Genomic DNA, 16,228 nt, shown 5'->3' with positions numbered 1-16,228 from the left:
GTGTTCATTCATAGTTTTGATGCCTTCAGTGACAATCTACAATGTAAATAGTCAGGAAAATAAAGAAAACCCATTGAATGAGAAGGTGTGTCCAAACTTTTGGCCTGTACTGCACATAAATATAATAATTATATTTTTTGATTCAAGGTGGATCTATCCTATTTAAAAATATATATATATATTGGAAATATGTTATAATTCTGCTAATTTACAAACAAATAATTCTTGACCATCCAAATTCTAGGGTTGCTTTTTTGAAAAGAGGGTGTAGTTACATGAGTTGCTCAGACGGCAGTGCTTTATGCCAGGGAGGCGAATGATCACAGGTGATGTTTGAATTTGTTTGTTATTAGTTAAGTGTAAAAGGAAACTTTTTAATTGTTATTTTAAGCAACTTTTATTAAAGATTTGGAAGGGGCGATACATTTGCATGTGTCCGATAATGGTTTGAGAGGCCATCCTCGCAGAGCAAATCTATCACTACTAGTTGTAAGAGAATATAATAAACTACTAAATCCCCGTTCCTACATTACGTTTATTGGGAGAAATTATGTAAAAAATAATGACACGACATGCAGACTTTTAGGGATAGTATCGTCTTTGCATCATTAATAGCTCGTAGAAGGATTTTATTGGAGTGGAAATCACAGTTTGCCCCCAAGGCCTCCCTATGGCTTAAGGACCTCACGTTTTTCTTAGATTTAGAGAAAATTCAATATAATCTGAAGGGGTACACCTAAACAATTTGACTTGACCATAATTAGTGACATCGCTAAATTAAAGACACTATAGGATAAATGTGACACTCACTGATGACAATTAACTTTTTCACTTACCTCAACTCTTTTTTTCTTTGTCGTTGTTGTTTTTATTCAGTGACACTTGTCAGGTTCGAACACCGAACTATCTATTAAACAAGACAAGAAGCAAGGAATCAGGCAGAGACAGAGTTCAATTTTGCTCATGAGGAGAAACGTTTGGGGCTGCACACTCAGTTAGTCTCCCACCACGCTCTGAGGGGCAGTCCCACGCGCTCCTCTATTTATTCAGGAGTTCCCTAGTTAACATCACTGACTGTGCTTCTAGGGGCAGGGGACCCATATTACTTACAAATCAGCTCCAGTATCCCAATACGTGATTATTCAGATTGCAAATGTGCTTGAGCTCGAGATTTCGCCCTGGCTCTGCTTTGTCTGCGTGTTGTCGTCTCATCTTCGTTGAGGTACTTGAAGTTCGTCCTTGGCTGTTTTAGCGGGCTGGAAGACAGAAACTGCTGCTGCGAGACAACTTGCAGTGGAAGGTAACAAGTTGTGTTCCTTTGCACAGATAGAAAAGTACAACTTGAGCAAAATAGATAATAACTATGGCTCCGGCCTTTAAGCATAAGAGTTGTGTGATAACTTATACATAATTATTCTAACACACTTCTCTGTATGTTTGTGATTTTTATTTTTGTTGTTATCTTTTTTTCCCCTTTTAATCAGTTATCATGCCCGGGGCGGTGGGAGGGGGTGTTATTATTTTACTTTTATGATTTGTCTGTAATTTTCTAATTTTTTGTGTTTTTGTATATTTTCATTTTATTTTTATTTTATTTTTTTAAATGTTGGGGGGCGGGGGGGCAAAAAAAAGTGTCTGTTTTCTCAGTACTTGTATTGTGATTTCCCTATCAAATAAATAAATAAATATTGTAAAAAATAAAAAAAAAAATTAAAAAGGACATTTGAATGTGTGAAATGGTCCAACAAGTGTTTTACTAACACCCTATGTTTTTATTTTATTTTATTTTAGAAACTTTATTTATAAATTGCAACATTTATAAACAATTGAGAAATACTAATAATCAAAATAAGTACAAAAACAGTACAAAACAGCGCCAGGGGGTTGTAAACTCAATAAAGTAACTAAAATAGAATGCAAAATATATATACACTACCGTTCAAAAGTTTGGGGTCACATTGAAATGTCCTTATTTTTGAAGGAAAAGCACTGTACTTTTCAATGAAGATAACTTTAAACTAGTCTTAACTTTAAAGAAATACACTCTATACATTGCTAATGTGGTAAATGACTATTCTAGCTGCAAATGTCTGGTTTTTGGTACAATATCTACATAGGTGTAGAGAGGCTAATTTCCAGCAACTATCACTCCAGTGTTCTAATGGTACAATGTGTTTGCTCATTGGCTCAGAAGGCTAATTGATGATTAGAAAACCCTTGTGCAATCATGTTCACACATCTGAAAACAGTTTAGCTCGTTACAGAAGCTACAAAACTGACCTTCCTTTGAGCAGATTGAGTTTCTGGAGCATCACATTTGTGGGGTCAATTAAACGCTCAAAATGGCCAGAAAAAGAGAACTTTCATCTGAAACTCGACAGTCTATTCTTGTTCTTAGAAATGAAGGCTACTCCACAAAATTGTTTGAGTGACCCCAAACTTTTGAACGGTAGTGTATATACAGTATACAGTATATAACAAAGTGCAAAGCCATAGGCTCACACAAGTTCAGTAAATAATTTACATTTGGAACACAGCATCATCGTTTGCACAGCTGTTTGGTTTACTAACATCCTTTAATTTAGTGTTTTTCAACCTTTTTTGAGCCAAGGCAGATTTTTTGCGATGAAAAAATGCGGTGGCACACCACCAGCAGAAATCATTAAAAAACGAAACTCAGTTGACAGTAAAAAGTCGTCGTCGCAATTGTTGGATATAAATTCAAACCATAACCAACCATGCATCACTATAGCTCTTGTCTCAAAGTAGGTGTACTGTCACCACCTGTCACATCACGCCGTGACTTCTTTGGAGTTTTTTTTGCTGTTTTCCTGTGTGTAGTGCTTTAGGATAGGGTTAGGTCTTTATTGTCATTGCACAAATACAACGAAACTTTGTTTTCAGCACAAACCCGTTCAAGAATAGACAAACAAACAGTGTACGGGGTTACAGAACAGGAACGCTGATGGGTCGCCACAAGGCGCCCCATAAAAGATGGGAAAAATGTAAACGCTGGGGAAGGATGAGTAAAAAAAAAATACAATCTAGACTGGGATCCTAAGGGGGCACAGTCTGGAGTGGGGAAAAACCTCCATAGCAAAGCACATATACATATTACAACGTACATCTCGAGATATCTAGCAACAGAGTGGGGGGGGGTCATAGTGGAAGGCCTTGATGTCGTACAGCCGATAAGTCCAAAGTCAAAGTTTAGTTCTTGTTTTGCGCTCCTATTTTGGTGGCTTTTTCTCTTTTTTTGGCATTTTCCTGTAGCAGTTTCATGTCTTCCTTTAACCTCTAAAGGCCTTAGTGGCCACATGCGTGGACAGCACCTTTTAGCTCTTATTTCCAAAATTGTGTACACTACTGAATTGGGGTCTTATGGCCGCTTATGTGGACACTTATACTGCCATCTGGTGGTGTCAGAAGAGTATAACATACAATGGAATTTGGAAAAAAAAGTGTAAAAATAAGAATTAGCATGTCACTAAACACAAAGTACACGTTTGTTACTTATGGACAAAGTATATCATATAAAAAGATGATTCTTAGTTTTTTATTCTAATTAGGGTCCAATAAGCCCAAATAGCAAAGAGAAATTTAAAAAAGCATGTAAACAAACAGCTTGGGCCTTAAGAGATTAAGCGATATTTCCCGCATCTACTTTGTTTTAGCGATCAAGAATATTTCAGTTGTTTTTATCCTTCTTTGTGGGGACATTGTTGATTGTCATGTCATGTATGAATGTACATTGTGGACGCCGTCTTTGCTCCACAGTAAGTCTTTGCTGTTGTCCAGCATTCTGTTTTTGTTTACTTTGTAGCCAGTTCAGTTTTAGTTTCGTTCTGCATAAGCTTCAGTGCCTTTTCTTAGGGGCACTCACCTTTTTGTTTATTTTTGGTTTAAGCATTGGACACCTTTTTACCTGCACACTGCCTCCCGCTGTTCCCGACATGTACAAAGCAATTAGCTACCGGCTGCCACCTACTGATATGGAAGAGTATCACACGGTTACTCTGCCGAGCTCTAGACAGCACCGACACTCAACAACAACACATCATTTGCAGACTAGAATTACTGTTATGCCCATTTGATTGTAGACTCTTACTGACACCTTGTGGCGATAGGAAAATACTACGCTTCATTTGTTTGGGCACTTCCGGGTCGACGATGTCAGTTCAGTTCATGAGACAATGAGAAGTAGACAAGTTGTGTTAACTCTTACAAGCCTTGGAAAAGATAAGTCTGTAAGTAAACTGTTTAACTTGTTTATGTAACTCAATATTAAGGTGGAAAGTGGTTAAATTTGATAGTAAGATGTTTATTGAAAAACGATTTTTGTGCACTGTTTTAATGGATGTTTTGAGGACTTAAAATCGTATATTTCCACCATCGAAATAGTTTCAACACTCAGCAGTATTTGTTTGATGATAATGCTGTATATTTGTGTAAAGCTAATATTTACATTTTGTGTATTACATTTCAGTATGTTATTTGAATCACATAGCTTATACATTTGTCATTGTGTGTATTTCAGTTTAACAAAAATAAAAGTCCAGTGCAAGACAGAAGTAAAGATAGGAAAAGACAAAGCAAGATCAACAACAGTAAAGAGTAGTGATGGGTCCGGCAACACCGATGCATCGGCGCATGCGTCGAGCTCATAGAGCAAAACCCTGTGTCGGTGCGCGTACCGCTTTTAGAAAGTCACGTCACCGCTCATGAGCGTATCGGCCACGTGACCGATACGCGAACTGTGTTGAACTGATACCTCCTCTGTGCCCTGTGAGCGGGTCTTTTCTACAGCCGGAGAAATAATAACTAAGAAGAGAAATCGTCTAAAATGTAATATGTTGGAAAAACTGGGGTTTTTAAAATAAAAATGTGTGAAAAAAATTTAAAAAAAATTCCCAGTCCACAAGCATCCTCATTCACAACACGTTCTCTTAGATTTCCATGTTATGATACATGTTCACATTATTTATTGACGGTATCTAAAAAAGATAAAAATTTATTTTTATTTAAATGAAGATATGAAATAATCCTAAATGAAATACAATGACTTGGTTTATATTATTGTATATACTAGGTCATAAAATCAATGTCAGTTGAGTCGGTCCATAGGTTGCCTGTAGGGATTTTTAATGTCCAGCAGATGTCAGTATTTATTGACACAGTATCGACACAGTATCAATACAGTTTTGCAATGTGTCGAAACGCTTCATAACGCTTCATCAACCCATCACTATAAAGAGCGTAAATGGATTCATCTGCTTTGGAACTTTAGTAGACGTCTTGCATTGTTTGTTAGCTGTCTGCCAAGCTGTATAACCTCAACACATATAGTGAGGGCAGAACAATTACTGGTTTGCAAAAAATATTTTTAACCCAAATAGGTGAAATTAGGTAATTTCCCACGGCACACCAGACTGTATCTCACGGCACAGTGGTTGGAAAAACACTGCTTTAATGGACGCTTGCCATTCCGAGTTGACGTGCCCATAGTGTCACTTAGACCAGTGGTCCCCAACATTTTTGTAGCTGCGGACCGGTCAACGCTTGAAAATTTGTCCCACGGACCGGGGGTGGCGGTGGGGGATGGTAATTGTATTTATTTATTTATTTATTTATTTTTTTAAATAATTATTTTTTATTTTTTATTTTTTGTCATAAAAAAATACAATCATGTGTGCTTACGGTCTGTATCCCTGCAGACTGTTTTGATCTATATTGATATATAATGTAGGAACCACAAATATAATAACAGAAAGAAACAACCCTTTTGTGTGAGTGTGAATGAGTGTAAATGGGGGAGGGAGTTTTTTTCTGGTTGGTGCAATATATTTTTTATGTGTATTTAATAAAAAATAAAAAATAATTTTTTTAATTTTATTTTTTATTATTCTTGTGCGGCCAATCGATCCACGGACCGGTACCGGGCCGCGGCCCAGTGGTTGGGGACCACTAACTTTGACTGCGTAACAGCGCCCCTCCCACCACACTCACCGCTGTCCTCCCCCCACCCCGGACTAGCACTGGGCTAGCCCGCTAACGGTGATTCGCTACATTTCGTGACAACATTTTGGTCACATTTTCTTCTTCCCCGTCGACGGCGGGTGTTGATATCCGGCCAACTCCGAGCGACGCCGCTCACCAAGAGCCGAAAACATCGCGGCCGTTTATCCGCAGCTGGAAGCAGCTAGCGCGGCTACCATCTTGGTTAGCTCGCTAGTTACCCAGCTAGCTTGATGGATGGATGACATTCGACTGGTTTTCGCCTTTTTTTTAACATTTATTTATTCACTCCAGGAAACAATGATTCTACTTTGACGTTGGTACGTGGAATTACTCTTGTCCACTCATAACGTCAACATGTTATTTATTTGCTGCTTGACGTCGGGCTAACTTCACCATAGCTGTCCACAGCCACGCCTGAGCCATTTAAATCTCTTATTTACGTCACTGTCTTTTTTCTTTTATAACATCCCGTGTCAGGAAATATCACAGCCGAGTAAGTGAATATTTATTTGTGTGTTTCAGAGGGGACTGAGGCCCAGTTGGTTCGGTGTAACCGCAGTTCGTCTCGGGCAAAAAGTGGTTACATTGAGGAAAAGCTGACTGCTGATGCAAGCCTAGTTTGGACCTGTCAATATGATGCCAGTAGGTGTACATTATTACTACCATTGTACCCTTCTCATACTGCATGGACTTGTGTGGCTTACTTGGTTTTGGAGATTATTCTTAAATTAGTTTAAGGAACATTAGGGGTTACAATTTCACCTTTGAATATATATGTATTCATATGTATGTGTATATGTGTGTATATATGTGTGTATATCTACATACACATTTCTACATGTGTGTGTGTGTGTGTGTGTGTGTGTGTGTGTGTGTGTGTGTGTGTGTGTGTGTGTGTGTGTGTGTGTGTGTGTGTGTACACTACCGTTCAAAAGTTTGGGGTCACCCAAACAATTTTGTGGATTAGCCTTCATTTCTAAGAACAAGAATAGACTGTCGAGTTTCAGATGAAAGTTCTCTTTTTCTGGCCATTTTGAGCATTTAATTGACCCCACAAATGTGATGCTCCAGAAACTCAATCTGCTCAAAGGAAGGTCAGTTTTGTAGCTTCTGTAACGAGCTAAACTGTTTTCAGATGTGTGAACATGATTGCACAAGGGTTTTCTAATCATCAATTAGCCTTCTGAGCCAATGAGCAAACACATTGTACCATTAGAACACTGGAGTGATAGTTGCTGGAAATGGGCCTCTATACACCTATGTAGATATTGCACCAAAAACCAGACATTTGCAGCTAGAATAGTCATTTACCACATTAGCAATGTATAGAGTGTATTTTTTTAAAGTTAAGACTAGTTTAAAGATATCTTTATTGAAAAGTACAGTGCTTTTCCTTCAAAAATAAGGACATTTCAATGTGACCCCAAACTTTTGAACGGTAGTGTATGTATGTGTATATATATATATATATATATATATATATATATATATATATATATATATATATATATTAGGGCTGTGAATCTTTGGGTGTCCCACGATTCGATTCAATATCGATTCTTGGGGTCACGATTCGATTATAAATCGATTTTTTTCGATTCAACGCGATTCTCGATTCAAAAACGATATTTTCCCGATTCAAAACAATTCTCTATTCATTCAATACATAGGATTTCAGCAGGATCTACCCCAGTCTGCTGACATGCAAGCAGAGTAGTAGATTTTTGTAAAAAGCTTTTATAATTGTAAAGGACAATGTTTTATCAACTGATTGCAATAATGTACATTTGTTTTAACTATTAAATGAACCAAAAATATGACTTATTTTATCTTTGTGAAAATATTGGACAAAGTGTGTTGTCAAGCTTATGAGATGCGATGCAAGTGTAAGCCACTGTGACACTATTGTTCATTTTTATTTTATTTCTTTAATTTTTATTATAAATGTCTAATGATAATGTCAATGAGGGATTTTTAATCACTGCTATGTTGAAATTGTTACTAATATTGATACTGTTGTTGATAATATTCATTTTTGTTTCACTACTTTTGGATTGTTCTGTGTCGTGTTTGTGTGTCCTCTCAATTTATCTGTTTATTGCAGTTCTGAGTGTTGCTGGGTCGGGTTTGGTTTTGGAATTAGATTCCATTGTTATGTTATTGCTGTGTATTGTTTTGTTGGATTGATTAATAAAAATAAAAAAAATAGATTTTTGAAAAATGAGAATCGATACTGAATCGTACAACGTGAGAATGGCGATTTGAATCGAATCGATTTTTTCCCACACCCCTAATATATATATATATATTAGGGATGTCCGAGAATGGCTTTTTTGTCCATATCCGATATTCCGATATTGTCCAACTCTTAATTACCGATTCCAATATCAACCGATACCGATATATACAGTCGTGAAATTAACACAATATTATGCCCAATTTATTGTGATGCCCCACTGGATGCATGAATCAATGTAACAAGGTTTTCCAAAATAAATCAACTCAAGTTATGGAAAAAATGCCAACATGGCACTGCCATATTTATTATTGAAGTCACAAAGTGCATTATTATTTTTAACATGCCTCAAAACAGCAGCTTGGAATTTGGGACATGCTCTCCCTGAGAGAGCATGAGGAGGTTGGGGGGTAGGAGGTAGCGGGGGGTGTATATTGTAGAGTCCCGGAAGAGTTAGTGCTGCAAAGGGTTCTGGGTATTTGTTCTGTTGTGTTTATGCTGTGTTACGGTGCGGATGTTCTCCCGAAATGTGTTCATTCTTGTTTGGCGTGGGTTCACAGTGTGGCGCATATTTGTAACATGTAAAAAAGTTGTTTATACGGCCACCCTCAGTGTGACCTGTATGGCTGTTGACCAAGTATGCCTTGCATTCACTTGTGTGTGTGAAAAGCCGTAGATATTATGTGACTGGGCCGGCACGCAAAGGCAGTGCCTTTAAGGTTTATTGGCGCTCTGTACTTCTCCCTACGTCACAGCGGCGCTTTAAAAAGTCATACATTTTACTTTTTGAAACTGATACCGATAATTTCCGATATTAAATTTTAAAGCATTTATTGGCCGATAATATCGGCAGTCCGATATTACCGGACATCTCTAATATATATATATATATATCGCAAAAAGCCGCTGCCTGACCAGGGCTCAGAAAATCTGCAGAGACTCCTCCCACCCCCACCAAGGACTGTTTTCACTGCTGGACTCTAGAAAGAGGTTCCGCAGCCTCCGTAGCAGAACCTCCAGGTTCTGTAACAGCTTCTTCCCTCAGGCCGTAAAACTCTTGAATAGGGTTGGGTATCGTTTGAATTCGAACGATTCCGATTCCGATTCTTTGTTTCGATTCCGATTCCTGACGATTCTCGGTACCGATTCTTCTTGTACCATGCCGAGATCAATGTGTTTGACAGGTAGTCCCTGGAAGGTGGTATGTATTTTGGGTTGAGAGTTTTCACCATATCCCTGCAAACATAAACAAACATGTAATGTTGCTGTTACTGTTTAGCCCAGTATCAATTAGCTTAGCTCTAACGTTATTGCTTAACTAACCTAAATGTTGGAGATTGCACCTCTGAAAAGGGATGCAGTCTTTTGACTATGTGTGCAGTGACCTTTCTGTGGCACTCTTCCGTCTGTGGCACCGACATCTTCCCCATTGCCGCTACGGTGAACGGAGTACGCTGAGCACATCGCGGAGCCTCGCTAGCAGGTTGTAAATTGTCTATAAAAAAATATGCGGGCTAATTTGTTAGCTGCCTCAACGTTGGCGCAAAACACATTATTTATTGCATTTATATTGTTTTACTTACCGGATTCGGACTGCAGTGCAGTCACCGAGGTGCCAGGCTGGGCGTCGGGGGAAGAGGCAGAGGAGGACGGTCGGCGCAGCGCGTCGAAGACGGGACACGCATTTATTTGTACTCCATGAACTCGGAGGTGCTTTATCATGTTCGACGTGCACCCTCCTAAGCACGAAACAGTCCTGTCGCACGTGTTACATTTCGCCGATATTTCATTTTTTTTAGTAAAATAAAGCCACACTTTCGACCGCTGACGCCCGCTATCCATGCTTGACTGACTCGCTCGGCTACATAGGCTCGGCTATGCTAACACTTCCGGCGGTGGGCGCTTCTTAGTTGGTGTTCAGCGGCTTCTTCTTCCGGTCGGCGGACTTATTCTTTTTTTCCGGTCGGCGGACTCGGTATCGAAACTAGGAATCGAAATTTAAACTTTTGAACGATTCCGGGAGAATCGGAAAGTTAGTCCCGGTTCCAATCGATACTCGATACCCAACCCTACTCTTGAACGCATTAAAGTAATCCCCTCAATTCCCCCCAAAAACGGATTAACTCGCTGGATTATAAAGACAATATAACATACATCCATAAACGTGGATGCATATGCAAAAGTGCAATATATTTATCTGTACAGTAATATATTTATTTATATCTGCACCTTATTGCTCTTTTATCCTGCACTACCATGAGCTAATGCAACGAAATGTCTTATTTTTTTGTGATAGAGTGATTGGAGCACATACTTGTTGGTCACAAAAAAACATTCATGAAGTTTGGTTCTTTTATGAATTTATTATGTGTCTACTGAAAATGTGAACAAATCTGCTGGGTCAAAAGTATACATACAGCAATGTTAATATTTGGTTACATGTCCCTTGGCAAGTTTCACTCCAATAAGGTGCTTTTTTGGTAGCCATCCATAAGCTTCTGGCAAGCTTCTGGTTGAATTTTTGACCACTCCTCTTGACAAAATTGGTGCAGTTCAGCTAAATTTGTTGGTTTTCTGTCATGGACTTGTTTCTTCAGCATTGTCCACACGTTTAAGTCTGGACTTTGGGAAGGCCATTCTAAAACCTTAAATCTAGCCTATTTTAGCCATTTTTTTAACCACTTTTAACGTGTGTTTGGGGTCATTGTCCTGTTGGAACACCCAACTGCGCCCAAGACTCAACCTCCGGGCTGATGATTTTAGGTTGTCCTGAAGAATTTGGAGGTAATCCTCCTTTTTCATTGTCCCATTTACTCTCTGTAAAGCACCAGTTCCATTGGCAGCAAAACAGGCCCACAGCATAATACTACCACCACCATGCTTGACGGTGGGAATGGTGTTCCTGGGATTAAAGGCCTCACCTTTTCTCCTCCAAACATATTGCTGGGTATTGTGGCCAAACAGCTCAATTTTTGTTTCATTTGACATCATATGGACAAAGATAAGACCTTCTGGAGGAAAGTTCTGTGGTCAGATGAAACAAAAATTGAGCTGTTTGGCCACAATACCCAGCAATATGTTTGACGGACATTTCCAGTAAACCCATAATAAATTCATAAAACAACCAAACTTCCAACAAGTATGTGCTCCAATCACAAAAAAATAAGAGTTGTAGAAATTATTGGAAACTCAAGACAACCATGACATTATGTTCTTTACTGTGACCAAATCTGCTGGGTCAAAAGTATACATACAGCAATGTTAATATTTGGTTACATGTCCCTTGCCAAGTTTCACTGCAATAAGGCGCAATTGGTAGCCATCCACAAGCTTCTGGCAAGCTTCTTGTCAAATTTTTGACCACTCCTCTTGACAAAATTGGTGCAAAAGAGGGGTCATATTCTGAAACACATATAAAACACTTTGTTGTGGTCTACATATAACATGTAATGGTGGTTCTTTGATCACAATTTTGCTTAGATTATGTTCTACAGAGTTTACAAGCGGCTTTATGACCCGTTTTTTGAGGATGCGCCACTTTGTGGGCGGTTGTATTTCCACACCTCCACTTTGGCAGCGTCTTCTCCCTGTCATCATTGTTGTGGTTTTTAGCGCTTCCATGTGGAGTCTACTGACAGATAGAAGTTAGAACTGTGCTAATTTATTGGAGAAATTAAATGGCAACCGTGGAGGATACATGTGCATATATATGAGTCAGTCTGCCTCAAAACAAGAGAATAGTGAAAAAGAGAGAACTTACTGACTACAGCGCAGACTACAATGGCGTAAAGCACTTCAGGTAAATTTACACCGTATAAGGATAATCCGCTGACGTCACATGACAGAGGAAATTCCAAACGGCTCGTTTGGAGGAAGTATGAAATTATAAATATATCTGCCTTGCATCCATTGTTTGATTTCAAATGTTCTGAAACCCATGCGTTCTAAATAACAAATAAACTTAAATAAAAGTCTGCTTACAGCGGAGCCAACTGGAGGTCCTCTATTTCTCCATAAATTCCAATAAATAACCATTCAAAAACAGCCGACAGTACTCAATTTACATTTTCTGATTTGAATATTAACCAAGTATTAGTGATTTGTTATTATAAGTGCTAATGCAGACAAACTATTTTTAGCGGCGCTGTGACCACAAGCCTGTGTACATTTTCCTTGCTCCCGAGAAGTTTATTGTACATCATAAATTATGCATCTCACCTGGACAGAAGAAGTCTGAGGACATATTCCGACAAGTTGGTACACAGCCATTTAGGACCCGGAAATGGTGAGAATGACACGAAAATACGCTTGGTCCCCTTTAAGTGTCACCATTTTCTAATAGAAGAGAAGACAGCCTACATTTTGCATAGAAGCAAGTTATATTTGTGCACATTTGGACATGATTACTATCATTTGTAGCAATGGCTTGGCTAGGTCAATGGTGTGTTGTTGTCCCTCCTGGTGCTCACTTTTTGTCAAGAACATAATAGCTGAAAGAAAGCCCTTTTTGTGGCAGTGCTTTGTTGGGCGCTCCATTGTTTCCTTTTCCTATGCAGGTGTAACTGAGGTGGGTTCGGGTTACCTCTTGTTGTTATCTCTGCTAAAGCTGGGGTTTTGCCTTTTGAGTTTATGTACAGTAAAATCTCCAAGGCCAAGCAAGAATGATCCGCTTCTGCTTTAAGTCAAAATTCCCCATTGTAAATACAATCTAATTCCCCATAGCAAATACAAACAATCTAATTTCCCATAGGAAATAGAAACAATCTAATTTCCCATAGCAAATAGAAACAATCTAATTTCCCATAGCAAATAGAAACAATCTGTTCAAGGGTCAATTTGAGGTCTTCATACACCGTTTATTAACTGTACAGGCAATGTTTTAGTAAAAATTTTACATTGTACAACCGTAAAAAAAGTTAACCCTTGTTGACAGTAAAATGAGATGCTGAAATAACTGAGTGTGCCTGTCAGGCGGGTCGTTTTGATTGATTGATTGATTGATTGATTGATTGTTTGAGAAGTTTGACATCTTAAAGAATTTAATCCATGTAATGCTTTAAAAAGGCAAATGTATGGCACAAAAAGCCAAAAGGCTTGTTGCCATTGTGGTCCATTAAATATTCATCACATTTGATACATTCAATAATAACATATATAACCTGTAACATGTATATACAAAATTACATTTTGAAAAATAGATAAATTATGTACACAGTATACATGTCAGGTGATTTGGAAAAAAAATATATACAAAAAATGGGGGGGTGGGGGGTATAGACACTATGTACATCAGGGGTCTCAAACACGCGGGCCAAATGCGGCCCGTGAGACGTTATTTTGCGGCCCGCACCTTAAAAATTTAATGTTAGTGCGGCCCGCGAGTTTTATAGGAATGGCACTTGATAGCGTCATACTTGTAAACCCCCCTATTTTTCCGGGGTACTCCCGAATTTCAGTGCCCCTCCCAGAAATCTCCAGGGGCAACCATTCTCCCGAATTTCTGCCGATTTTCACGCAGATAACAATATTAAGGGTGTGCCTTTAGCGTCCTCTACAGCCTGTACAAACAGCGTGCCAGCCCAGTCACATGTTGTATTTGGCTTCTGTAGACACACGTAAGCGACTGCAAGGCATACTTGGTCAACAGCCCTACAGGTCACACTGAGGGTGGCCGTATAAACAACTTTAACACTGTTACAAATATGCGCCACACTGTGAACCCACACCAAACAAGAATGACAAACACATTTCGGGAGAACATCCGCACCGTAACACAACATAAACACAACAGAACAAATACCCAGAACCCCCCGCTAACACCAAACCCCGGCCCCCGAGTTAGGGCTGCAAGGTGTTCTGGGTATTTGTTCTGTTGTGTTTATGTTGTGTTAGAGTGCGAATGTTCTCCCGAAATGTGTTTGTCATTCTTGTTTGGTGTGGGTTCACAGTGTGGCGCATATTTGTAACAGTGATAAAGTTGTTCATACGGCCGCCCTCAGTGTGACCTGTGTGGCTGTTGATCAAGTATGTCTTGCCGTCACTTACGTGTGTCTACAGAAGCCTCATACAACATATGTCTGGGCCGGCACGCTGTTTGTATGGTGAAAAAGCGGACGCGACGACAGGTTGTAGAGGACGCCAAAGGCAAGTATGTTGCTAGGGCGGGAAAGCCATTCAAAGAAGGTAAATTCATTAAAAAGTGCATGTTAGATTTTTTTAAGAAATCTTTTCTTGCGGCCCAGCCTCACCCAGTTTCTGCATCCAGTGGCCCCCAGGTAAATTGAGTTTGAGACCCCTGATGTACATGGTCGTATCACATAAAGACTGAAACATCACACTTTTTAATTTACAGTCCGTTTTTCTTTTGATATTTTTCAGTGTAGCCATGTTGTACTGAGCAGCCAGCGCAGGGACATCTAGTGCAATAAGTTCTGTGGTAGTCACACACCCAAAGTGTCACATAGTTTGCCAGTGTGAACATTTCAGATAATGGTTACTTCGATCAAAATGATCAGTTTTCACGGTATTGTCAAATGTTTTCAAAAGTACTTATACACACACTGAAATCTTTTAACCAAGTTTTATTTAATATAATCAAATAAGTAGGCACAAATTATGCTTTCTTAGCTAAAATAATACAATTTTATTCTGGCTTCTTTTTTTTTGTTCGTCCAGCTACTCAGGCAAACCATATTGTCGATGTAGATGCCCATATTTGCTGTATAGATTTACTTTATAAAAGAGAAGTGTTGGATACTTATATTGTTGCCTTATTTGGATTTTACTTTATTAAGAGAGCTCGTCGGGGCCCCCCCCCCCCCATCCAAGTCGGCCGCCGCAGGACCGCCCAGCACAGGGCCACGGGAACCACCCACCTCACCTGTAAGGACCCCAAGGATGGAGATGGAACATCCAGCAACTGCCTTGGCAAATCCTCCCTCTGAGGGAAAAAAAAAAGAATAAAAAATATCAGACACGCTGACACACAATGTCACTACCCCAGCAGCTGGTCGACTTGCAGCATTGCGGAATACTGTGCAGCGTACCGAGCTGCCACGATAGACGCAGGGACTAGACCCAGCAGGCCCCAACCAATACGGGCATCCGGAAGGGATGGACATTGGGATCCAGGGGCCCCAGACCCGCACCTCATCGCAGGGTATATATATATATATATATATATATATATATATATATATATATATATATATATATATATATATATATATATATATATATATATATATATATATATATATATATATATATATATATATATATATATATATATATATATATATATATATATATATATATATATATATATATATATAATCGCAGGGTACATATATATATATATATATATATATATATATATATATATATATATATTTATATTTATATACATAAACATACACACACACTTATATATGCATATATACATAAACACACACATATACAGTATATATATATATATATATATATATATATATATATATATATATATATATATATATATATATATATATATATATATATAATATACACACACACAATAACAATATTAACAACATACATACATACGCACACATATATAAACCAATAAATCCATACGCAGGCCGGCGGGGCAGCGATTAAGCGGCAACCACTGTCCACCAAGAACCAGCTGATCACCTTACCGACCACCCACAAGTCTGGCTGCGCACGCCCCTTCCCCCTAGGGGCAACCCTCGACAAGCCCACACCCAGACAACAAACGAGAAGGAAATCGGCAAGTTCGCCAGCTCCGACAACCACCACGTGCACGTGCTGCCACAAGTCACAACATCGGCCACCACCCCTGTTTTGTACAGGTTTTGATTGGGGTATGTCGTTTGTCGTAGAGAAGGATGTTAATGACTTTTGTATTATCATCAGCAATAACCTGCCATTAGCATGCTAGCTTGTTTCTCCAGTCAATGAGCAGTAGTGAGT

General features: G+C 38.9%; 1 protein-coding gene across 1 annotated transcript in view; it reads left to right on the top strand.

Annotated features, from left to right (window-relative positions):
* Nucleotides 1-5,982: 5,982 nt before the first annotated feature.
* ppp1r13bb (protein phosphatase 1, regulatory subunit 13Bb) overlaps nucleotides 5,983-16,228 on the top strand; it is a 52,442-nt gene continuing 42,196 nt past the window's right edge. The window contains exons 1-2 of the mRNA XM_062044530.1: nucleotides 5,983-6,335; nucleotides 6,541-6,660. Of these exons, the coding sequence (XP_061900514.1) occupies nucleotides 6,652-6,660 (9 nt within the window). The 5' untranslated portion in view covers nucleotides 5,983-6,335; nucleotides 6,541-6,651. The remainder of the gene's footprint in view (nucleotides 6,336-6,540; nucleotides 6,661-16,228) is intronic.

This window comes from Entelurus aequoreus, linkage group LG04 (assembly GCF_033978785.1).
Source record: "Entelurus aequoreus isolate RoL-2023_Sb linkage group LG04, RoL_Eaeq_v1.1, whole genome shotgun sequence".
Lineage (NCBI taxonomy): Eukaryota > Metazoa > Chordata > Actinopteri > Syngnathiformes > Syngnathidae > Entelurus > Entelurus aequoreus.
This window is presented reverse-complemented; position numbering and strand designations above follow the sequence as displayed.